We start from the raw sequence: 25,271 nt of genomic DNA, 5'->3' as shown, positions 1-25,271 counted from the left end.
ATTCGTTCCTCGAAAACTTCTCTAGGATCTCACAAAGTTAAAAGAGTAGCCACTTACAGGTTAATTTGATCAATGATGATGAGTCTCAAAGTGGTTATTTTATCTAGATTACATGAGACAGCTAGGTGGTACAGTGAATAGGATGTTGGGCTTGGAATCAAGAGGTCCCGAGTTTCAATCCAGCTTTAGACACTATCTGTGTGACCCTAAACAAGTCACTTAACATCTGCCTGCCTCAGCTTCTTCAGCTATAAATTGGACATAAGAAGAGCACCTACCTCAAAGGTAAAGAGATATTGTAAAGTGCTTAGCACGGTGCCTGGCACATTGTAGGCATTATATAAATACCAGCTATTATTATTCTTGAATGCCTACCTGTTTGTCAAAGTGTTATTTCTCCACTCAGGTCTTGGTAGTCAGCTTTGCTTTGTATATTCCATAAAATCAACTGATGATCAATCAGGGTCTAACCACACACAAAAACGGACTTCTCTTCATTCATTCAGCAAACAGCTATTGAATGCCTACTTTATCAGAGCTCTTTCACTGTCCTAAGAATTTGAGGGTAGGCCCTGCAGAAGGATATAAAGTGGAGATAAGACATTATCCTGGCCTTTGTGAACTTTAGAATCTAATTTGATTCCCAACCCATATGGCCTCTGTGAAGGTATACTATAGAATAGTAGTCTGATGTAGCAGGAAGTACTTAATATCAAACTTATAAATCATTTTAACTGAATCATTTAAAGAAATCTCAAGATGGCTTATGAGGCAAAGAATAGTTTAGAGCATTGTTTTCAATTGATATTTGACATCAGAATCGCATTTGTTTTTAAGCTCCAGCTAAAGGTTTTTGAGTGTGACTACAAATTCTAAACCAAGGTACTGATGGTATAAGTGGTAAAGTTTACTCTGTACTTGTGTAAAAAAATCTATAAAGGCTTTTTCTTTACCCTGTGTTATTTTAACTACTCTTACTTGGTGTCTAAGTCAGTCAGACATGGGAGATTTATGGCAGCATTTATACACTCGAATCACTAGAGGCTCTATGGATTTGGGCTATTTGAGGCTTGTGTACAGACACTGCACTACTGAGTCATACTCGGTTTGATGTATTGTTTAATTTGATATCCCTGTTATCTCTTTCAGTTCTAAAACAGACCCTGTGACAGGAGCTGTGAAAAATACAAAGTACCATCAACTGTAGTAAGCATCACAAACTCAGCTTTCCATGCACATTTGAAGTTTTCATGTACTATTTTATGCTGCATCAAATTTCTCTGTTGTCCTTTATTTCCTCATTACGCTGTTCTGTGAAGTAGCTGATGAAATCTTTCACAATTTTTTTAGTCGAACTAAGAGATTCACATAAACAATATGCCTTGACTCTTAAAGCCCTTTTCTGAAGCTTTTTATGATTCTTGACTATGTTTGCTGTTTGGCAGTGACTTGCTGGGATTGGTCACCTACCTGGACTGGGTGATGATCATTGTGACAATCTGCTCATGCATTTCAATGATGTTTGAATCCCCCTTTCGGAGAGTCATGCATGCTCCCACACTACAGGTACTACCACCAAATCATAGCTCACAAATAAGACAGATAATGACTATATTGCCTAATTTGGACCAGTGGATTGACTGGATTGATTGTCCTTTCTTTGCTTCTGCAGATCGCTGAATATGTGTTTGTGATATTCATGAGCATTGAGCTCAACCTGAAGATTATGGCAGATGGTTTGTTTTTCACTCCAACTGCAGTCATAAGGGACTTTGGTGGAGTAATGGACATATTTATCTATCTTGTAAGTTTTAATGTCTTATTGTAGGACTGCACAACTTTGAAACTTCCTGCATTCCTAGGGGATAGTTTTGGTACTTGGACAGGCTGCCTTCAATAATCATAATAGCTCACATTCACATAGATAGCATTTTAAGGTTTGTAAGTACTTTGTTCACAACCACCCTCTGAAGTAAGTAGCACAAGAATTATTATCTATCCTTTATTAAAAAATGGCAAGATGAGAAGTTAAGTACTCTTCCTAAATCCATTCTTGATCATGGTATCAGTGATTTAGAGTTGCAAAGGAACTTAGAGGTCATCAAATCCAACCCCTTCTCTGAGACCCAGAGAAAGCAAGTGACTGGCCCAAGGTCACACTAGTAATAAATAGCAGGACTGGATTATTCCTAGAATGAAAACAAAGGTCTTTTGACTTCAAGATCAGTGTTCAGTGGTTCAGTCAGGAAGACATGGAACAGATTTGAGCCCCTGAATTCAATTGATGAAATTTCCTTTGAATACCCATCTATCACATATGACTTATTCATGTAAACTTAAGTACTCGGTATGAATTATTATAAATATCATCAATCATTAAAGCAATTACAGATCAAGTCTGATTTGATAAATATAGTTATTCATCATAGCTGAGTGAAGGTACTCAGTAATAATACATCACTTTCAAGAAACATCCCTTATTTTTCCTCTCTTCATCTTTCTTCTTTTCTTCCTTATTATCTTTTCCTGTTGTCAACGCTTTCTTCGTTCCCTACTGAGCTTGCAGTTCATTCTTATCATGATATGCTTTCTCTCAGTTCTTCCCAATACTTCCATCCTGACTTCATTAGCCTCTCTATCCAGCCTGGACCCCAGTTATTTGTTTTTGGTTTTTTATTTTTTTTAACATTCGTTTTTTTTTGTTCCAAATTGTCTCCTTTCCTCTATCCCCTCTCCTACCCATTGCGAAGGCAAGCAATAAGTTACCCAGAATACATGTGAAGTCATGCAAAACTTATTTCCATATTAGCCATGTTGCCCAAAAAAGGTAAAAAAAAGAATAAAGATATGAAAGATATAAAATATTCTTCAGTCTGCACTCAGAGTTTATCAGTTCTCTCTCCGAAGGTAGATAAGCATTTGTCATCATGAGTCCTCTGGAATTATCATAGATCATTGTATTGATCAGAGGAGCTAAGTCTTTCACAGCTGATCATCATTACAAAATTGCTGTTGCTGTGTACTATGTTCTCCTGACCTCCCCCCTCCCCTGCCTCCAGTATTTTTAACAATATCCTTTTCTACCTTCCATCAAGTAAGTTTGTTTGCTATTCTCCGATCCGGGATAAACCCCAACATTTGCTTGTTAATGGTGTCACAAAAACATAACAAATTTGTCCACTTCATTCATGCTATCTAACTGCATCTGGACCCTCCCAAATGTCTGGCAATCTTCTTCAACTTTTGAATCCTTATTCTACTCCCATAATGTCCAATCCCATTCCCTTTAGAATTCCAAATTTCTGTGTCTCTCTTTCAGTCCCCAAACTCAGCCCTACTTCCCTCTCTCTCTGTAAATATTCTTCCTATTTATTTTTAGTAATTTTAGTTTATAGATGTTTGTTATACCAGCCTGCCCTTCTCCCAAAGGATAGTTGCTATTTCCAATAAGATGAAGAAAGTCATAAAATCAGGCCAGTCGATTACATTAAAAATAATATCTTCTATAAATTAATTCAATGTGAAGTTATACATGGTAGTTATATGAGATTCCATGCTGTCTTGGGAAGGGAGGGGGGAGGGAGGGGAGAAAATCTGGAACTCAAAATTATGTAGAACCGTGTGTGGTAAACTAAAAATAAATAAATAAATTTTAAAAAAATTTAAAAAAAAATAATATCTTCTAACTTTGTGAGTCTAACCTCAGAGCTACATTTTTCTTCTTGATTCAGCCCTAGTATTTTCAAATTCTCCCTTTCGGTTGCCTTTTTTTCCTCTGCCTAAATTTACATCAAGGTCTCCTTTAACCTAAAGTAAACCTTCACCCAACCTCACTACTCTATCAATTTATTTTTCTGTATTTCCTTGACTTTGCTAGCAGATTTCTTGATCAGGCAATCTACATTTACTCTGCTTCTCCACTGTTCGGTTGAGGCAGGTTAGTATCACAGTGGATAGAAATGTTTCTGGACCTAGAGTTGGGAAGGCATCATTTTAAATCCGACCTCAGAAAAATAGATCTAATTAAAAGAGATAAGGAAGGAAACTACATCTTGCTAAAAAATACCATAGACAATGAAGTGGTATCAATACTAAACATATATGCACCGAATGGGATAGCATCCAGATTTTTAAAGAAGTTAAATGAGTTACAGGAAGAAATAGACAGTAAAACTGTACTAGTAGGGGGCCTCAACTTTCCCCTCTCAGAACTAGATAAATCTAACCTAAATCTGACCTCAGATACTTACTAGCTATATGACTAAGAGCAAGTCAGTTAACTTCTATCTGCTTCAGTTTCCTCATTTGTAAAATGGGGATAATAATAGCACATACTTCCCTTCCAAGACTGTTGTGAGGATGAAGTGAGATAATATTGATCTCATAATATCATAATATATTATAACATAAAAATACCGTACTATAATAATGTATTACATATACCATACTATGATAATATATACCATGATATGATAATATATAAAATAAGGTAATATATAAATAAGAGGTTTTGCAAAGCTAACATGCTATATAAATGCTAGTTATTATTGTTGTTGTTATCTTCAGTTCTCAACCCTTTGCAATGTGTCATCTATCACTTCTGAAGGTTACCAGCGACCTCCTGATGGGCAAAGGAAATGGCATTTTCTCAGACCTCACCCTCCTTTTCTAATGTGTAGCATTTGGCACTGTTGAAAACAGTCTCCATCATGAAACGCTTTCTTCCTTTACCTACCCTATCCCTGCATTGATTTAGAGCAAGTAGTAACACTGACCTGACTTTTCCCTTTGGGAGTCTTTAGAGCTTGCCTCCACATAATGGTTTCATTATATAATTTAAGTTAATAAATTTGACACGATGATGAATTTCCACTCATAAATAACAGACAGACTCAATCTAAAATAAAGAGCTTTCTTCAGTTTTCAAAAAAAAATCTCTGTATACTGTAGGAATAGAATATATGTCATTATATTAGGAATATTTTAATTTTGGTGAATATTACAATGAGAAAATGACAGATTTTTCCATATTTTAAATAATATTCCAGGCCTGTTGTTTTTTTTCCCCCAGGTAAGTTTGATATTCCTTTGTTGGATGCCTCAGAATGTACCTGCTAAATCTGGAGCTCAGTTGTTGATGGTACTTCGCTGCTTGAGACCCCTTCGAATTTTCAAACTGGTACCCCAAATGAGGAAAGTGGTTCGAGAGCTTTTCAGTGGCTTCAAGGAAATCTTTCTGGTATGTTCCAATGATCTTCATCTCCAATTCACATAGTCTAGTAGAATGTAAATTCCATGAGGTCAAAGACTGTTTCATTCTTAACTTTGTGTCTTCATTGCTTTGTAAATAGTAGACAATAAATGCTTGTGTAATTGAACGGAGATGAAAATGGGTTAATGTTCAAAGATAATACAATAGTTTTGCTTTTTCAATGTATGCATTGTTTGGTATGGATGATTTTTTGTGAGAGTAACAATGATATCCATTTAAATGAATAAAAATGCTTTTGATTTCCAGTACATTTAATTTATCCAATGCCAGAAAAATCCACAGCAGTGAAGCACAGTGGACTGACATGAACCTCCATGAAAGAAGCAAGAAGAAAGCCAACTTCTGCTGACTTTCAGCACTTACTTTTGACCATAATTTTCTCTTGGTACTTCAGGTTTGCCATCTGCAAATTAAGGTTAAAAAGATTTAACGCTTTCTACCTCACAAGCATAGGTGGAGATTAGTTATTTAAGCACGGGTGTAAACTTGATAAACAAAAATTCAAGCATACATGAAAATTAAATTGGGAGAGATCATTCACCTTACAGAAGGGTCATTGTCTTATAAAGGGAAATACCATTAAATTCCTTGAGGTAATGAGTAGCTCTTCTGTATTTATAAAATAATTCTATTTACACAGCTATTTGTAGGAACAACTTTTCAGCAACATACCTACTATGCAAACCAAGATACAAAGTTATTTGCATTTACTTTGTAGGATTCCTCAAGACAGGATGATGATATCAGCAGTATACGGTTGTTAACCTTTAAAAGATATCTCTGACTTTCCATATTTTCTTTAAACCAGACCTACATAGATGGACTTTTATGGCATTTCACAGCCAGCAATGAAAGGAAAAGTAGCTTTATATAATGCTGCTAATTAAGACACAAATATTCAGCCTCCTTTAAGCCAAGACTCTTTATTTGCTTAGTAATTTAGAACAAACATTTGAATAATCTTTTATATGGTGGCCATCCAGTAGGAATTTTTCTTTCAAACCCTCTACTTCTGTTAATCATTATATTTTCTGTGTAATTCTTAGCATACTGAAAGAATATATTTTAATATCTAAACTAGTAGAGTTTAATAGCTATTCCGGTGCTCTCTGTTTTGATTAAATTAAGCAACCAGCAGAGGGAGCAAAAGGAGCCTAACAAATAACAGTCTCCAAGCTTTGCCACTATTATCTAAAATCTCAGCACACAGGCACAGACCGCCCACAAGGCAGCAAACTTCCCACTACTCCTCATTTGCTCCCTTTTTATGGAGACAAATCCATTTTGAGCAAAAGATGGGGAGGGGGGGACCCTTTGGTATGAGAAAGGACTGATTTAATTCCCTGAACAAAGGATCGCAGAAGTTCTGGTGCTAATACATGAAGAAAAAGAATCTAAAAATTCTTTTAAAACACCTGGGCTCTTTGCTTAAGAGAAAGCTATGAATGACGGCTAAGTCTTTCTTCTTGAATGTTAATAACATTCATTTAAATGGAAGGCAGCAGGACGAAGTGGAAAATATTTCGGGTTTGTCATTAGAGGCAGCCAGGTGGCATAGTGGATACAGAGCACTGGGCCTGGAATCAGGAAGACCCGAATTCAAATCCAGTCTCAAACACTTACTAGCTGTGTGACCGACGCTGCACAGTTCCTTCACCTCTGCCTGCCTCAGTTTCCTCATCCGTAAAATCGTAATAGCACCTTCCTCCAAGGATCGTTATGAGGATCAAGTGAGATCACAGTTATAAAGTGCTTAATCCAGTGCCAGGCACATAGTAGGTGCTTCATAAATACCTATTCCTCTCCTGTCCCTCCCTTTTTAATTAAAAGACCCATCTTTGCTTACCTACTACCTATGTAACCTTGGGCAAAGCACTGTATTTACATCTCTGGTCTCCAGTTTCCTCCTTTTCAAGATGAGAGGGTTGGCCCAGATGATTTTGTGTTCATTCTTAGTCTTTGATTCTTTAACCACAACGATTGCCATCCCAAAGGGATAAATCAAGGAACTTGACTTGGAAGACATAACCTTTGATGTCGGAGGCCAAATCCTAACTTGCGGTTCCCTAAGACCTCTGTGATAAATGTCAACTCCTGTATTACCTTTAGCATTTAAAGCCCGTCATGACCTATCTCTACCCTACCTTTCCAGCCTTTTTAGCACATTACATCCTTTTAAACTGTATAGTCTAGTCAAACTGAATCATTTACTCATCCTTACCAAGGATACCACATCTCCTGTCTCTACATCTTTCCATTGTCCCTCATGCCTGGAATTCACTCCCTCCTCACTTCTTCATCTTAGAATCTCTCACTTCCTTCAAGATCAGCTCAATGTCTACTTCTTCTAATAGTCCCAGCCGCTAGTGCCCATCTATATCACAAATTGTTTTATATTTACTCTGTGTACAAACTGTGTTTATTTAAATGGGAACAAGCTATTTCCCCTAATAGAATATAAGCCTCCTGAGGGAAGCGGCTTTCATTTTGTCTTTGTGTCTCCGGTGCTTGGCGTGGTTCCTGATACATCCCGGGCACTTAGGATATGCTCACTTGACTGATGAATGTCTATGAAGTACTGAGTGTATTGTTCTAATGTTTAAGTTGTGAGAAAAGAATGCTCATATTTCTTTAACCTTTCAGGTCTCCATTCTCTTGCTGACATTAATGCTTGTTTTTGCAAGCTTTGGAGTTCAGCTTTTTGCTGGGAAGCTGGCAAAGTGCAATGATCCCCACATCATGAGAAGGGTAAGGAATTCTGTTCTACTTTATGGTATTACAGCAAAGTCATGTTACCTTCTGCCAAAAAACAAGTAGTTCCACTGAGGCCTTTTATTTTAAAACCCTTAATTTAATCTTAAAACCATTTAATTTTTTCCTAGTAGTTCTGAAACAATCAGTAGCACTAATTTCAAGCTCCTAGAAGGCAAGGATTAACCTTTCTTTGTATTCCCTGTACTTAGCACAGGGCCTGGCACCTAGTAGCTGCTTTATAAATTTTTATTGACTGACTAATCTAGATATTTAAAAATAGTATCTGTAGGACATAATACACAAGAATAATTGAAAAGAATGGAAATGAATTGAAAAGAATGTTAATCTGTAAGCTCAAAAAGGAAATAAGGGATTTTGATAAATGCTAACTGAAGTAAGAATACAACAGCACCATTCCTTGAATGAAGTCTGTAGGAGTTTGAGGTGACTCAAGGTATTATTAATAGCCTAAAAAAACTTTCAATTCTAAGTTTTCTAGTCAAATATAATTCAAGTATTCAACTACTCTGGTAGGTTATATTTTGACACATAGGACAGGCAGACAAACACCCATATCAAGATGAGATAGAATCCCTTTTCCCAGAAGAGGTGAGACAGGAAAGGGAGATTGAATGAGAATGTTGTGAAAACTGGTAGGAATAATGACATTCTTAAGCAAAGAAGGGAAGAATAAAAGGCCCAAGCAGAGGAGAGGTGGCCCATGCCTCTACATAAGACTCTATCTAGGCCAAGGCATGCAAGAATTTTGCACTGTTTGAGGAAATCTCTCCCCATTTCAGTCCCTCCTCCAGCCAGCTGTCAAAATGAGCTTCCTAAAGAATAGTTCTAATAATGCTACCCCTCTACTCTGTAAAAACCAGTGGCTCCATAATACCTTCAGATCAAAAATAAAATCCTCTGTTTGGCATTCAAAGCCATAGCTAACCTGGCCTCCTCCTACCTTTTAGGGTCTTTTCATACCTTGTCTCCACCTCCACCCCTCACCCCCATATTCTGTGATCCATTGACAGTGATCTCCTTGCCACTTAGTCACCTCCCAACTCCAGAAAGCTGTCATCCCCATTTGTTAGGAGATGTCCCTCCATCTCCCGACTATAGGCATTTTCAGTGGCTGTCCTCCATGCCTGCAGTCTCTCTCTCCCCTTTCCACCTCCTGGCTTCCCCAGTCTCAAGAACCAGCTAAAATCCCACATTCTACAAAAGCCTTTCCTGATCACCTTTAATGTTAATACCTTCCCTCTGTCAGTTATCTCCAGTTTACCATGTAAATACCCTGTTTGTTTATAGTTGTTTGCATGTTGTCTCCTCCATGACACTGTGAGCCCCTTGAGAGGAGGGGTGGGTGGTCTGTTGCCTTTCTTTGTATCACCAGTAGTTAGCACACAGAGTAGGCACTTAATAAATGTTTACACACTGACTATCTGGAAGTCTTCTCCCCTCCCCCATTACTTAGAGAGGCATACCTCCATCTACTGTCATTTGTTGGTTCCATGAAAACATTGGCATCAGGTAAAACAATATTATGGGGACAGTTTGTTCCATAGCCACAGTGTGATAAGGGAGGTTTCACAGATACGAGGAGAACTTAGTTATGATGTATCTTACTACAAAATGATGTTGGTCAGGGTAACCAAATGTGAAGTATTCCTATATTTGTATTTATTCCTTAAGTGTCCCCAGGTCTCCATTTTTACATACTTTCCCTGTCCTCATGTCAAGTACAAATTTTAAAGAAAGAAACTTTGACCCAGCAATGTCACTACTAAGTCTATTTCCAAAGATGATTAGGGAAAAAGGAAAAGAATCTGTATCTTCTAAATTATTTACAGTAGCTATCTTTGTGATGTTGAAGAACGGGAAATTGCAGAGATACCCATCAACTGGGCAATGGCTGAACAAATTGTAGTATATGATTGTGATAAAACACTATTGTGCTATAAGAAATGATGAGCTCAATGGTCTTCGAAAAACATGCAAAGACTTGCATGAAATAAGAAAGCGCAAAATGAGTAGAACTAAGAATGTTGTATACAGTGACAGCAGTATTGTTTTAAGAATGACTTTGAGTAAGTCATTTTGACTATTATAAAACCCAAATTAACCATAAAGGACATATAAAGAAAGAAGCTATCTGCATCCAGAGAAAGATCTGATGAACAGAAGTATGTGTAGAATTTATATATACATATATATATGTATATATATATATATATATGTATGTATATATACATACATATATACACACATACATATAATATATACACATATGTATGTATATATACACACATGTGTGTATACACACACATATATATATACATACATATGTGTGTTTGTGTCTAATAATCATTTTTAGGAAAAGGGAGAAGAAAAAAAAAGAAATTTACATGATAACTTTATTGTCTATTTAAAAGGACTAGCAAGTAGTACATAATAGATTTGCAGTTTTGTGTTCAATCACCTTTTTTATTATACTGTGTTATAGAAATGCATGTTTTACTCCATAAATTTAAAAAAATAAAAATTAAATTAAAAAAGAACAATAAGCAAACTTAAACATTCTTGGGTGGAAAAAAGAAACTAAAGTCAGGCATTGGCGTATGTCAGGAGATGTCTGTAAGCAATAGAGAATGATATTCTTCTTGAGCCTTAGCTCAGTTTTTTTTCTGAAAAGGCGGGTTAGTAGGTTCAAGGAGGCCCATAGAATACCCCTAAAATACCACAAAAACAACAGAAGACTCAGTATATGTAGCTTAGGTTGGACCTAATGAGAGTTACTGTTGTCTTTGTTCTATTGCTTGAGGATTCTCCAGTCTTTCCCAGGAGTATATTTCTTGAGTGCGTATAAGTTAGATTACATAGTATACAAAGCATGCCTATCAGATCACGTCTCCACAGATAGGACCACAGACTAAGCATATTAACCACGAACTACCTTCCCGTCCTATGTTACCCATCCTTATTCCCCATTTATCATTAGAAATAAGTATATATTAGGCAAGTGTTGATATGCAAACTAATTTATTTCTTTCCTGGTTTTGAGAGATTGCTCTGTGTTTATTTATTCATTTACTTCCTCTATCACTAAATGTGATACCAGAGCAATCCTTGTAAATAAAGAAGGTACAGGAAAAGAAAATTATGACAGAGGATTGTGTTTGGAGGTTTAAGAAATATTCTCTATAAATTTGTATCCCATTAAGTTTCCCCATTTTAATGACTCACATTTCTTATCTTATAAAATACCTGTTTTAAAGCTGCCCTTAAAATATCTCATGATTTGCATCCTTCATTTTGGGGAAGCCACCTATTTACTAGATTTTCTCTTTGGTTCTCCTTTAGGAAGATTGCCATGGTATATTCAGAATTAATGTAAGTGTTTCCAAAAACTTAAATTTAAAACTAAGGCCTGGAGAAAAAAAGCCTGGATTTTGGGTGCCCCGTGTCTGGTGAGTAATTTTATTATGAGAAGACTATCCTGCAGGATCTCAATGATGTAGCATTTGTAATAAGAGTCCATGTGGAAAAAAGATGAATTCTAGTTCCTGAGTTATAAATAATCCTGAGAAATACAGAATAAAATCTACCTGTACAGTAGAATTCTGAATATAATAAGGAGAGGAGCACGTAGTAAATATATTGAGGTAGAATCTGACAAAGGTCAGCCATGGTCTCTCACAGAACATACTGGGAGAAATATGCCTTTTAATGGAAGACCAATGGAAATGCTTCCCTGACAGGATGTACTAGCACACCCAGCCCATGCCCAATAAGCTCATTTCAAAGTGAATAGCTGGAGCTCGAAGGATCATTAAGTTAGCAGTACCATGTTTTTCAATACTTCAGTCTAAAACTGGAGTGGTGTATTTGAAGATCTCAGCTATTTAGGCTGTATTTAGCTGGGATTTTTCATACTCATTACTATTCTAGAACAAACTGCATTTCTTCACAAAATGTTTACAGAATGCTAAGTCTTAAACTTTTTCAGAATATTTTAAAGTTGAAAAAAGGAGCATAATTTTCAATGCAAGAAATCAATAGACTCTAAAATGGAACAAGACTCTTTCTATTTTATCCTTCATTTTGTAATCACAATTCCTCTGACTCTAAGTATAAATGAATCATAGTTCATCTGAATACAGAAGGTTTGATGTGAATTATTATTAGGCATTTGGATCTTACTTTCAAAAATGTTCATCATCACAAAATGTTGGAATTGTGAAGGAATTTGGACAACATTTAAACTTCATCCCATGGCAATTGACAAATAATTTAGTATGTTATCAGGTTTATTGATGGGTTGGTGAAAAACTCTCTGTGAAATGAATGTCACCCTTAAATAGAATAATTTCCACAATTACCCTCCAGTTGGCTAGCCAAGTGAGATCAGCTTTTACAGGTGATTCAATATCAATTATGAGAGAGTTGTAGGATCACAAAAATTATTTGGGATTGCATTTTTGGCTAGACAAAGACGCTATGGATTAGAGTAAAACAGTGTTTCACTCTTTAGAAAAAAGCTATATCTTTTTTCTTCAATATCCTTTCAATGAAAACTGAATGTATTCTTTTGAATAGGTCTCTGGTATTTCAGGGGATGCCCCCTCAGTAAAAAGAAAAGAGAGAAAGAAAGATGAAAAGTATTGTGTAAATGTTTATTTAGTGTTAGACTTATAGCAGCCTTTTTTCTTGAGTACAACAAGGGGGAAATATTTGCTTTTCCTCTACACTAACATAAGAGCAACATCAACAAGGATTTCTAAATGTTGCCAGATGAGTGAATCCACATTATGTAATTTGATCCCCTGTGCATTTCCTACTGGAACATACACATTAGGCAAATATTCGTGTCCAACCTGACTTTTTATTTTTCTGGTTTCTTATTTTTCTGATTTAGAAATGCATTTCATTTTTTACTTAATTATTTACTTTTCTAAAATGTTATGCCACAGTAGTCCTTTCAAATAGAAAGGTTACTACCAATGGAAATATAATAAAGGATGGTGTTTATGCTTTATAAAGCTTCCTTTATAGTTAGAGCTATCTCTTCATTAACTTAACCAATTTTAATGGAAAGGAAATGAACACAAATGGCATTTTATGTGGTTAAAACTGAAAGTTTTGGCTTTTTTTTAATATGTGATTTACTCTGCTCTTTTTATCCTGAAAGTGTGCTTTTCAAGGTAACCTAACTCCTGAAGCACATACATCATGAAAGTGGTTGTTATTGCAAATTCAGCTCTAAAACCCCCACCATTTCGTGTAAAGAAAATGCCTGGGTCAAAGAGTGTACAGCATTAGATCTGAGAGTAATGCCACACTACTGGGGAGAAAAAGTCATTATTTGAGCAAACTGTGGCATCTGCAAAATCCTTTCAGCTTCTTTCTGCTGCAAAAAAAAAATCAGTTCAATTGAAATCTCAAAGGAAAGATTCTGTGAGTAATCTAGCATAGTACATATCTACTTTATACATCAAACACAGCTCAACACTGGAACCCCAAATATGAATTTTGCATGCCAGTATTGCACCACATAAAAAATCATTGTCACAGATAGAGTAGTTTTCCCAATTTTTGTTTTCATAATAATACCTTAGTGATACCTTAGTATTAGATCTACAGGGTGTTCCTAAAGTCTGGACACATAGGCAAAAATGCATATTTTAAAGAAATGAAATGATTGCAATTTTCAGCATTTTATTTAATTGGAATATTAACAAATGACATCTTCAATACGATTTCCATCATTTGTGATACAAAGGTTGATGCGTTTTGCAAGATTCATGTGAACTTGATGCAATAACTCCACATTGCCGTCAATTTTAGCACATTCACTCTTGGAATATGAATATGAAATCATATGATGTTATTGGAAGTTGAAGATGTTATTTGTTACTATTCCAATTAAATAAAATGTTGAAAATTTCAATCATTTCATTTCTTGAAAATACACATTTTTGCCTATGTTTCCAGACTTTAGGAACACCCTGTACAGCCCAGTTTTTTGCATTTGAGGGAGAAGAACTACAACAATGTTTTGTGGTACTCTTCTACTATAAAGCAAATAGTAGTGGGAAGGTAATGAAATAGATTATTCCATGCTTCACTGAGACCCTCTTTTATATGTTAAACTTGACTAAACTGGTCTATAGACAAAGAAACAGATAAATATTGTTGTTGAATATTATCTGACTTTGTGACCCCATTTGCGTTTTCTTGGCAAAGATACTGGAGTGGGTTGCCATTTCTTTCTCATCATACAGATGAGAAAACTGAGGCAAACAGTATTAAATGACTTTCCCAGGGTCAGAAAGCTACTTGTCTGAGGCTGCATTTTAACCCAGTTCTTCCTGATTCCAAGCCCAGTTTTCTATCTACCACATCACCTAGCTGCCCTAGTCTATAGTTAAAAGAAATAGATACACAAATATATCAAGCATATGATGTGGAAAGTCTTCAACATTTCTGCTTTAGAATTAACTTCAGTCTTAATGAGAATAATGGAGTATAAAGGCATATCCCCAGATGCCCAGTATTCTCAATTTTCTGGAACAGCACAACATCCAGAAAAAAGTAAAATTAAAAAGTGCTAGAATGAATATAAACAAAAATAACCTCAGAGCCCAAAGCTATACAAGTGAAAAGGAATGCAATATGGTGATCAATCTGCTAACAAAAGAAAGGTTTGTTTTCATCAGCCAACCTTGATTCTCAGAGGGAAGCACTTTGGACGTCAGAGTCAGTAAGTCAGGGAGAAGAGATGGGTAAAGGAGAGAAAAAAAAGCTGATGTGAAAGAAAACTTTGAGCAATAAAGTGAAAGAGTAGGAAGAAACAGAAACAGCAGCAGAGATCATAAGAAGCGATGATGATGGTAATGAAAGGCAGTGAAATCATCACCTCACAGAAGTCATTACAGCCTTTCAGATACTTGAAAATAGCTCTCATGTCCCTTTAAGTCTTCTTCTCCAAGCTAATCATACTTAATTTCTTCAACTCATCTTCCTGTGGTGTAAGTTCTAGGCCCATCCTTTATCTGACACATAGTTGTGGTGAAAAGACTAACTAAAAAGAGTTCACATACCTGAGAACATTCAGTGCAGGGGTAAACAGCCAAGTAAACTTTAGTAGTCCCTGAGAATATTGCTGTCTCACTAATGGCACACTGACCGTTAGTGAGCATAAAAGACCTTTTAAGACACAAAGAACTGGGACCATCGGCTTAGCCTTAGGACGAATAGTCATACCTCAATAACTCCAAAAGTAATCAACCTCTTTCCACAAAGTGCAATAATTCGTGTCCATGATGATGGCATCATTAAGATAAAGTCAAATTATACCTAGTATATTCTTTTGGTTAAGACAAATATATATTTTATAATTTTAATTAACATGTAAGAGATTAAAGCACATACATGGAAATTACACTTGACCAGAACACAGACGGAAATTACTTTTAAAGTGAAACTTTCTAATTTAAGTTATCCTTAGAGGTAGTAGGAGGTAAGGAAAAGGAAACAGGCATTTCTCTTATAGAAGACATGGACTGTATAGGCAAGATACCTAATTTTTCTGAGCCTCTGTTCCCTTATCTCTAAAATGAGGTTAATATGCTTGTTGTAAGGAAAAATTACTTTGTAAAGTATTATATAAACCTGAACTCAACCTGTTCAAAATTGGAACTCATCCTCCTCCCCACAAAGCAACCCTTCCCTCCTACAATCTCTCCTATTTCTGCTACCGATACCAAGATCCTTCCACTTACAGAGTCCCACAATCTCAGAGTCATCTTCAAGTCTTCATCATCTTACCATCCCCACCACCCATATCTAATAAGCTAACAAACCTTGTTAATTCTATTTCCACAGCATCTCTCAAAACTTCCCCGCTTTTTTCGGTTTATTAGTCTGCCCACTCAAGAGCAGGTTCTCATTTTCCTCTTATTTGGACCATTGTAAGAACCATCACTGGCTTCCTTCTTTTAATCACTCCCTTCTCTAATTCATAATTCACTTAGCTTACAAAACTATCTTTCTCCTCTAGCACAGGTCTGGCCATTCTCTGTTCAAGAATTTTCAGGAGCTCCCTATTGTCTCTAGGATAAAATAGAATTTCCTCTGCACTCATGCCTTTACACAGACTGGTTCCTGTTGCCTCAAATGCTCTCCCTGTCTACCTCAGTCTCTTGACATCCCTTCCTCCACTCAAAACTGAGCTCTACTACTCTGTCGACGAGAAGGCATTTCCCTCTGTTGTATTGCTCTCCGAGAAAAAAAAACTGTTTTGTATTTACTTTGTATATATTTTGCATTACTTCTCTGTGTCCATATAATCTCTCTGCCCAGTACAATGTGAGCTCTTTGAAGATGACTTATCTTTGTACCTTGAGAACTTAAGCACAGCGCATAGTAGGCATTTAATAGATGCCTGTTGAATTGGCATGTAAAACCATGATCAGCTTCCAGCTTCCCTTTCTATTCTTATTCCACAATTCTACCCTTTCTTAAACTCTCTAGCCCAGCCTTTGATATCTAAACACTGCATTCTATCTTGCACCTCTGTGACTTCTCACAAGCTATCCATACTTGGAGTGCCCTTCCTCCTGACTCCTACCTCTTAGAATCCTGAGCTTCCTTCAAGCCTGAACCTCCCTTCCTGTGGGAAGCTTTTCCTGATCCTCTGAGGTATTGATGTCCTCTCCCTCTTCAAATTGTCCTTTCTTTATCAAACTGTTGACATGATATATCTCTAGGAGCTTGATGGTAAATGTTTAACAGTTGGCTCACCAAAACAAACACACACGCGTGCACGCTTTTAAGTTTAATCTGGATTATTAGCATTTTCTCCCTCACTTTCATAGGTCTTGACAATCAACAAAACAATAAATCAAGTGCTGATTTGTAGCAGTTAGCTGATTTCCAGTGTGAAAAGGCTCATACTAAAAATCGAACTGTCAGCTAGATAGTTCTAGGCTGCATACCTCTGAATCCCCTAATAGAGAGTTTTGTTTTGTGTATCCCCAGTGCCTTGAATGTAGCAGCTATTTAACAAATGCTGGTTGAATTCTATGCAATTGCTATTACTGAGATCAGTAGGAAGCAGAAAGCTGGCCTTTCATGTAGCATTTCAGAACATAAAGTTTCAATGTTTACTGTAAGTAGAATATGCAGAAAGAAATGAGAGGAAAGGAAAAAATAGCTAAGTTTATTTGTTTGTTTTTTAAGAGACACACATTACCAGTTGGTTAGGAATTTGGATATAGAGATAGCTAACATTTCATTTATTTGAAAAGAAATAGTCCATCATTGGCCCCCAAAAATGAAATCCAGACTAATTTAATCCAGTTTATTGATTCCATAAAGCAAACAGGATGTCATAGAGCCAATATTTTCAGGGGTCAAATGTGCCTTTCTCCAGTATCTCAAACTGAATAGAAATGACAACCACTTGCCCTAGGATGTTTCTTATCAGAATTTCACAGTGCATTCCTCCTCTGAATTACAGGGCCAATCCTCGGAACTTTAATTTTGACAATGTGGGAAATGCTATGCTGGCATTGTTTGAAGTTCTCTCCTTGAAAGGCTGGGTGGAAGTAAGGGATGTTATTATTCATCGTGTGGGGCCGGTAAGCAAGCACGTCGAATCCTTTGAACGCTTCAAGAGCTGCTTTCATTTTCTTTGATGAATCACCATATTTTCCATTTATGCAGATCCACGGAATCTATATTCATGTTTTTGTATTCCTGGGTTGCATGATTGGACTGACCCTCTTTGTTGGAGTAGTCATTGCTAATTTCAATGAAAACAAGGTAAGAATTCTTCATTTGAATACCAAGGGGTAACACATTCATTGCTAGCCCTTTACTTTGAAGTATTTTATTATGCACGAACTATGAAAGCATATTAAGCAATGATGTAACTAGTGTAAGTAATCTCTATGACTCTTTTACAAATTGCCTCGTTGCTGTCTTTCAGCCACATTACTTACAAATACAATTTTCACTAAATTTACACTTTGGGTAGCAGAGTGTTGTTTGATTCCCTGACAACTGACAGTCGATCTCCTATTGTTCCAACTGAAAGGGAGGTGAGAAAGAGTTATTAAAATGCTGAGGCTGAAATGGATTCAGTGATTGCATGCAATGTTGCTCTCATAAAATATGAATTGTATGCTCTTATGGACCAAATTGGTGCAATCAAAATGCGAGGGGTTGGGGGAGGGGGAGGTAGAATTTTCTCCATCTGGGTGAAGTTGGTTGATCATATTCTGGCATCCTAATTTACAAAGGTGTGAAGAGAACGTTCCCAAATTTTTGCATACTTTATATGGGGTAAGTGTTCAGTTTCTAATAATTCCATAGTGTTAATTCAAGTTTACAAACATTGAAAAAACAGCAAGACTATAATGAATAATTAAATAAGAATAAATTGGCAAGATGTTTGTGAAACACATAAATGTATAGTGGAGTGAATTCTGGATTTGGAGTCAAAAGACCCGGGTTCAAATACCAATTCAGATACCTAATAGCTTTATGACTTTAAGCAAGTTGTTTAACCTTGTAGAATTCCTCTTCAGTAAAATGGGGTTGATAACATGTAAACTATCACTCCCGCAGGATTGTTGAGAGAAAAGTGCTCTGCAAAATGAAAAGGATAGGTCCTAGACCTGTGATTTCAGTAGTATTCAGTACTTCTAGATGAGAAAATTCCTTCTAGCAATGCAGACTGGCACCTTCTCTGCAACTTACAATCTCAGAGAGTTGGCTAGAGTGTGGAAAGGTTAAGTGACTCTCCCAAGCTTATAAAACCTCTACTCAGAGGCAGGATATGGACCTAGACAGTTCATTCTGGCTCTGACACCAGATCTCTGTCCACCAAAGTAAACAAAATTAATGAATTGAAGCAATATTTATGCATGAGCCAGAATTTTCTCTGTTGTGAGACTGCTTGGGCTCTCTCCAGTTTATCACTGCTGAGCAGTAGAGACAAGGAGAACCATACTCTCACACAAAGGCCTTCTAACTTGTGGTCTGGGACCATTCCTCATCAGTGACTACCACCACTAATAATCTGACCAGCTTCACTTTTATTTATTTTATTCTTTTGCAGTACCCACAGACACAGACTATTGGAATCCCTCATCTACTCTCCCAAGAACAAAAAACTAAAAGACATTCCCCCCCAGAGCTCAATCCCAAATGGACAGGTCCTGAAGAAACTCCCACGTGATAAAAAAAATTATTTTTAAAAAAGGAAGAAGATGGATCTGAGGACTGCAAGAAGGGAATTCCTGAGGCCCAGACAATCCTATGAGATTCTTAATTGTGAAACCACAGGGCATTTAATACAGTAATGATAATTATTACATATAATATATACATATATGTATGTGTGTATGTATGTGTACACACACATACACACACTCACCATACTGAGGCAAGTGGCCAGAATCAGATCAACAGTGACAGAGACATCCTTCATAATGGTTCTGATTAGCTATGGTGACTGCCTCCCACTTGAACAGCTACTGAGAAGACATTCCAGGTGCATTGTCTATGCATTCATTCTTTGGCCGCCCTTATACTTTCTCAATTCCAAATTCTGCATGCTAGACAGCTGGTTCTTTGAACTGTGACTACATGATGGGCATGGCTTTCATCCAGTACTTACTTCCCCACGTTTGTCTTCTCTACCTTTGTTCTCATGCTTCTGAACAGTAATGGAGGAAATCATGCAATGTTGTATTGACTACATCCACTAAAAATTAATGTTATCTAAATTTTAAATGGGCTTTCACTGCCATAAGGCAATCCTTTTACTCTTCCTTAATTCCATCAAATTCATGACAGCAGCCATTCCAAGCTCTCTTCTTTCCTCCCCCTCAGCAGATCCTACCTCATACTTGACTATGAAAATAGAGACCATTCATTCTTCTCCCCAACTCTACATCTCAAAATCCATTGGCATCAGCCTGTATTCTCTATCTTTTAGTCTCCAATGAAAAGGTAACTCTTCCTTAACAAATGACAACCCCTGCCTTTGTGCCTTTGATAACATGCCCTCCCATATTCTGCCTCACAATCATCCTTTCTCTCATCTTTAGTCTTGCGCTATCTTTAGGTTTCTTCCTTGCTGCCTACAAATATGCCCAGGTGACTCTGTCCTTAAAACCCTCACTTTACCTTACTATCCCCTCCTACTACTGACCTGTATCTCACTACCCTTTCTCATCTAAACTTCTGAGGGAAAAACTGTCCAATATTCATTGCTTCTACTTCTTCTGCTCTCATTCACTTTGTAGCCCCTTGAGAACCAGATTATAATCTTATCACTCAATTTAAATTGTTCTCTCAAAAGTTTTCAGTGACCTAATTGCAACATCTAATGACCTTTTCTCAATCTTCATCTTGCTTGACCTCACAACAACATTTGACAGGGTTAACTATCCTCTCAACCTGGATATTCCTTCCCTTTTGATTTTCATGAGACTGCTCTCATGGTTATCCTTGTAACTATCTGGTTAGTTCTTCTTATTCATATTTACTGGATCATCATCCAAGTCCTATTCCCTAACGAGTGTACCTTAAGATTTAGTTCCTATGGGTTCAGTTATCATTTCTTTGCCAATTTACAGATCTGTTTATTCAACCCTAGTCTCTTTCATGTACCCTACCTTCCAAGTGGACATTTTGAACAGAGTACCCAGTAGATATCTGAAATTCAACATGTTCCAAAAAAGGATTCACGATCTTTCAACCAAACCCACCCCTCTTTCAAACTCCCTTATTTCTTTTGAAGACTCCACTACACTTAACAGTCATTCAGGATCTTTTTTAAATTTAAAACATTTTTACTTTCAATTCCAAATCCCCTCCTTCCTTCCACTCCTCCCCCCATTAGGAAGAAATATGATACCCATCATACATATATATATATATATATATATATATATATATATATATATATATATATATATACACACACACACACACATATATATGTATATACATGTATATAGATATTAAGTCAAGCAAAACATTAGTCATGTGAGGAGAAAAAAAGAACAATAGAGGAAAAATATGCTTCAGTCTGCACTTAAGAGTCCATCAGTTCTATTCAGGTTCTTGATCTTTTTTTTACTTTAAAAGTAAGATTTTTTCACTTAATTATATAATATTTGGAGGATAATTCACTCTAACATGGAGAGATGCCAATGGAACATATTAAGCAAAGCTAGATGATCTCCTCCTCTAGAAAGTTTAAACAAATTGGTTGACAGCTATCATTGTGAAATAGTTCAATTGTAATCCTGTCTGGAGGCAAGGAGAAGGACCAGATGAGATCTATTTTAGGTTTGTGATTTTCTGACAATCACTTTTGTATAATCAAGTTTAATCTGTTTACTTTTTCTGTCTTCAGGCTTTGAATGTAAACTCATTTTGGTTTAAAATACTAACCCACTTACTTGTTCTCATTCCTTCCATTCTCTTTGCACACACAAATTTAGGGGTCCAGTTATGACAGATGCTACAAATGGAATTCTTCTATGAAATCAAAGAATCTCACAATCGAAAGTTTCCTTCTTTGTCCAACGCCCATCTGAAATATGAACGAGTGGTTAACCAGCTTCATTTAAAAACTTGAACAGATTGCGAAGTTTTAAAAAGCATTTATGGTTTCCTATGTCTAGGCTGGAATATGCTTCTACTCATACACAAATATGACTTGGTAGATAAGCCTTAAGGAATTTCTTGAAGCACACATAGTCAAGATAAATTTCCCAGGATTACAGACCTAGGGATTTTCAGAAGATTGATTTAAACCTAGGCTTTCCTAACTCTAAGCTTAGTACTCTGAGCACTGTACCAAGCTCACTCTTAAGGCAAAATGTGCTTTCACATTCTCAGTCTTGAAATGATCCTTAATTCTTCACTCTACCTTGTGCCACATATCCTATCAATTGCCAAGTCTTAATGATTTTATTCCTACAATATCTCTCACATCTGTTTCCTCCTCTCAGTGCACATAGATGCCATCCTAATTCAGGCCTTCATCACCTCTCACCTTTAATATTGTTATAGCTTCCTGGCTGGGCCCCTTCTTCTGAGTGTCACCGCTCCTTAAACCATACTCTGCCCAGCTGCTAAAGTCATGTTTCTAAAGAAGACGTCTGATCGTGTTACTCTTCCTGCCATGCAAAAAGCTTCGGTGGTAACTTCTTGCCTCTAGGTTGAAATACAAACTCCTTCATGTGGCATTTAAATGCAGGACCAATACAGCTCTAGCCTTCCATTTACCTATCTATTATTTCCCATCCTGTTCTCTGTGGATGTAATTGCCTTTCTTCACATGTGAAAATCTATCTGTTTCTGTGCCTTGCACAAGCTGGAATACATTTTCTCCTTGGCATCAGAAAATCTTTAGTTTCCTTCAAAATTCAGTTCAAGTGCTCTTTGCAAGTAATATTTATAAAATGAAGCATTACATAGTAGATCAAGAGATAGCTTCCAAACTAGGAGTGATCTGACATGCAGGTGTGTGCCTCCCTGAACTTGGCCTCTTAATTCTCTAGGCAACTCTCTAAGAATACAAGTTGTAGACCTGCACTGGTGGAGTGAGTTTCTGCATACAGAATTTCCTTCTATCAACAAAATTATAGGTTGACTCTCTATCCTGACTTTAAATATAGTTTGGATTTACTTGTATGTCATTTCCCCCAATCAAATTAAACTCTATGAAGGCACGCTACTTTGTTTTAGTCTCCGTATTTCCTGTGGTCAGCACATAGTTGGCACTTAAATGCTTATTAATTCCCAGTAGACAGGCATGTGCCAGAGGAAGAGACACATGCTATTCATAGAATTATTAAATATTTCCTGAATGCATTCTTTGGGAAGATACTTTGCTAGGCACTGAGTGGTGCCTAGATACCTATGGCACAAAGATGAAGAAGATGTGATCCTTGTCTCAAGAGGATGTGTGCATAGATATAGATATAGATATATAGATATAGATATAATACAAACCAGAGCATAAGTCCATGAGTGAAATGCAAAGATAATGTTGTAGGAGCTAATAGCAGTAGGTTGATCCTGTATGGGTAAAACTAGGAGAATTAGTGGAAGATTTTTTTGAAGGAAATCTCCATCAGTGGAGCTGGGTTTATGATGACATTCTAGATATTGGCTGGCATGAGCAAAAGCATGTGTGTCAGAAAAATTAGGACTGAAGAATAAGCTACGTACAAGAGGAGGAATGTGAGATTAAATTGGAGAGTTAGGGTGCAGCCATATCGTAGGGGACCTTGTACTCCAGGCAAAGGAATTTGGTTTTGTTTTGTTTTTTCTACAAGTTTATAAGGACCTTCTGAAGGTTGGGTTTTTGTTTTAGTTTGTTTATTTTTTGGGGGAGGGGGGTGAGAGTTATGTGATGAGAATGTTGCAGAAGCCATCTACCTGGTTTCCACGAGTTATTTTAACAGTATTATAGAATAGGATGTTCTTGTTAATCACACATTCAGGCTGAGTGAGTCACATATATTCATGCATAGGTCACTAATCTTTGAAAAATTAGGACACAATAAACTATCTGTAATACAAAAGTTATGTTGAAAATTATTAAACTTGTTTTACTTATTCAGAAACATTGCTAGATCTTCTAGGACCCTAGAGGAATCATTATAAATATTCATTGTCAAGATATAGAGTGGCAGGCATACATTTATGATCAAGAAAATGCCAATTGTCTGAGATCATTATATTTTTCTCTGCTAACAACAGAGAGTGGGCCTCATTTTTCCAAGTAAAATAGCCAATAAAGGGAAGTGGACAAGGTCCGTGTGGGCATCGTAGAGCCATGTAAAACAACCACCATGGGACTTTCAACACAAAATGTGTCACCGTAGAATATAGATTTAGAGCTAGAAGGAACTTTATAAAGGTCATCAAGTCTAACCCCTTTCTTTTGTAGATGAGGAAACTGAGAAATAGAGAGGTTAAATGACTTAAGTCACATGGCTAGTAAATGTAAGAAATAAGATTTGAGGAAGATCTTCATTCCTGGTCCAACACTGTACACCATGCTGCCTTTCATGCACCATGTTGCTTGTTCAAAGCACCATGCCCCACACTGCTATAGGAATTAGAAGCCATGACAGAACAAATGAGTGAAGCTGAATAGAAATGCATGTCCAAGGGGAAACAAATTAATAAATAATTAAACTACATACAAATATAGATAGAGTGCTAAAGTACCTGGACCAACCAGAGCCAGAAGAAGCTAATCTGAGAAGGCATAGTGGAGGGGTGGCTTGAGCAAGGTTTTAAAAGGAAAAAGAGAGCCAGATCTGTAATCTTGCTAGGAGGATGCTGAAGCTGGTGGATCTCTTCTGCTCTGGAGAGAGTTAAGCCAATCAGGTTCACTGAGTTTTTAATCACTAAGTTCAGCAGTTCAGCATAAATATGCTGAACGCTCAGGAGTGGCAGAAGTACCTGGATGCCTAAGGAGGGGCAAACTGGAGCAGGTCAAAGGTCCCGTGCCAATCCAAATGGGACTGGCCAATGAGTGATCCCTTAGCTTCCAGACTGAGAATAAAAAACCCAGTCTTTAAAAAAAAATAAATTTAAATTTATTTTTTTAAAAGAAAGAAGAGAAGGTGCTTATAAGGATCATAAATCACAGCTGGAAAAGACCTTAGAGTGCATGGTGTTCAACTTTTTCATTTTACATACGAAGAAACTGAGGCACAGATCAATTGAGCAACTTGCCCGTGGTAAGCAAGTATCTGAGGCAAGAATGTGAGCTCAGGTCTTCCTGATTCCAAGTCCAGTGCATGATCCACTATGCCGCATGCAACATTCCAGGTAGAGAAAAAAGCTTTCTGAAGATCCAGAAATGGGAACGTGGGGAGGGGGGGAGGAGCGGGGAGGGGGAGACAGGAAGATTACAGAGAAAAGGGAAGTGAGAATATTGGACCTATAGTCAGGTGCATGCTGAAAGCAATTAGATCCGCTTCGCAGCCTTGAAAAATTCTCCTTTGCAGCAAATATCTAAATCACCTCTAATCCACCCAGAAAGGCTTCTCCCTTAAGTTTTAAAAATGAAAATTTAAATTGTTGGATAAAGTCTTCCCTAGTGGTGGATAGACAGGGTTGCAGATATATATTCTGTCTCCTTCTCAGTCAGGTAATCAACGTGAGAGGTATGAAATAGGAACATGGGGAATAAGGT

At 36.9% G+C, this 25,271-nt stretch overlaps 1 protein-coding gene across 2 annotated transcripts in view; it reads left to right on the top strand.

Moving 5' to 3' along the window:
• The window catches only part of NALCN (sodium leak channel, non-selective), a 502,757-nt gene that overhangs the window by 445,851 nt on the left and 31,635 nt on the right, over nt 1-25,271 (top strand). For both annotated transcript variants that reach the window (XM_036757854.1, XM_036757853.1), the window contains 8 exons: nt 1,150-1,206; nt 1,446-1,566; nt 1,673-1,804; nt 5,072-5,239; nt 7,916-8,020; nt 11,387-11,493; nt 17,547-17,667; nt 17,753-17,851. In XM_036757854.1, the coding sequence (XP_036613749.1) occupies nt 1,150-1,206; nt 1,446-1,566; nt 1,673-1,804; nt 5,072-5,239; nt 7,916-8,020; nt 11,387-11,493; nt 17,547-17,667; nt 17,753-17,851 (910 nt within the window). The remainder of the gene's footprint in view (nt 1-1,149; nt 1,207-1,445; nt 1,567-1,672; nt 1,805-5,071; nt 5,240-7,915; nt 8,021-11,386; nt 11,494-17,546; nt 17,668-17,752; nt 17,852-25,271) is intronic.

The sequence above is a fragment of the Trichosurus vulpecula genome, chromosome 4 (genome assembly GCF_011100635.1).
Source record: "Trichosurus vulpecula isolate mTriVul1 chromosome 4, mTriVul1.pri, whole genome shotgun sequence".
NCBI classification, from domain to species: Eukaryota; Metazoa; Chordata; class Mammalia; order Diprotodontia; family Phalangeridae; genus Trichosurus; species Trichosurus vulpecula.
The sequence above is the reverse complement of the archived record's forward strand: the minus strand, read 5'-3'. Positions and strand labels throughout refer to the sequence as shown.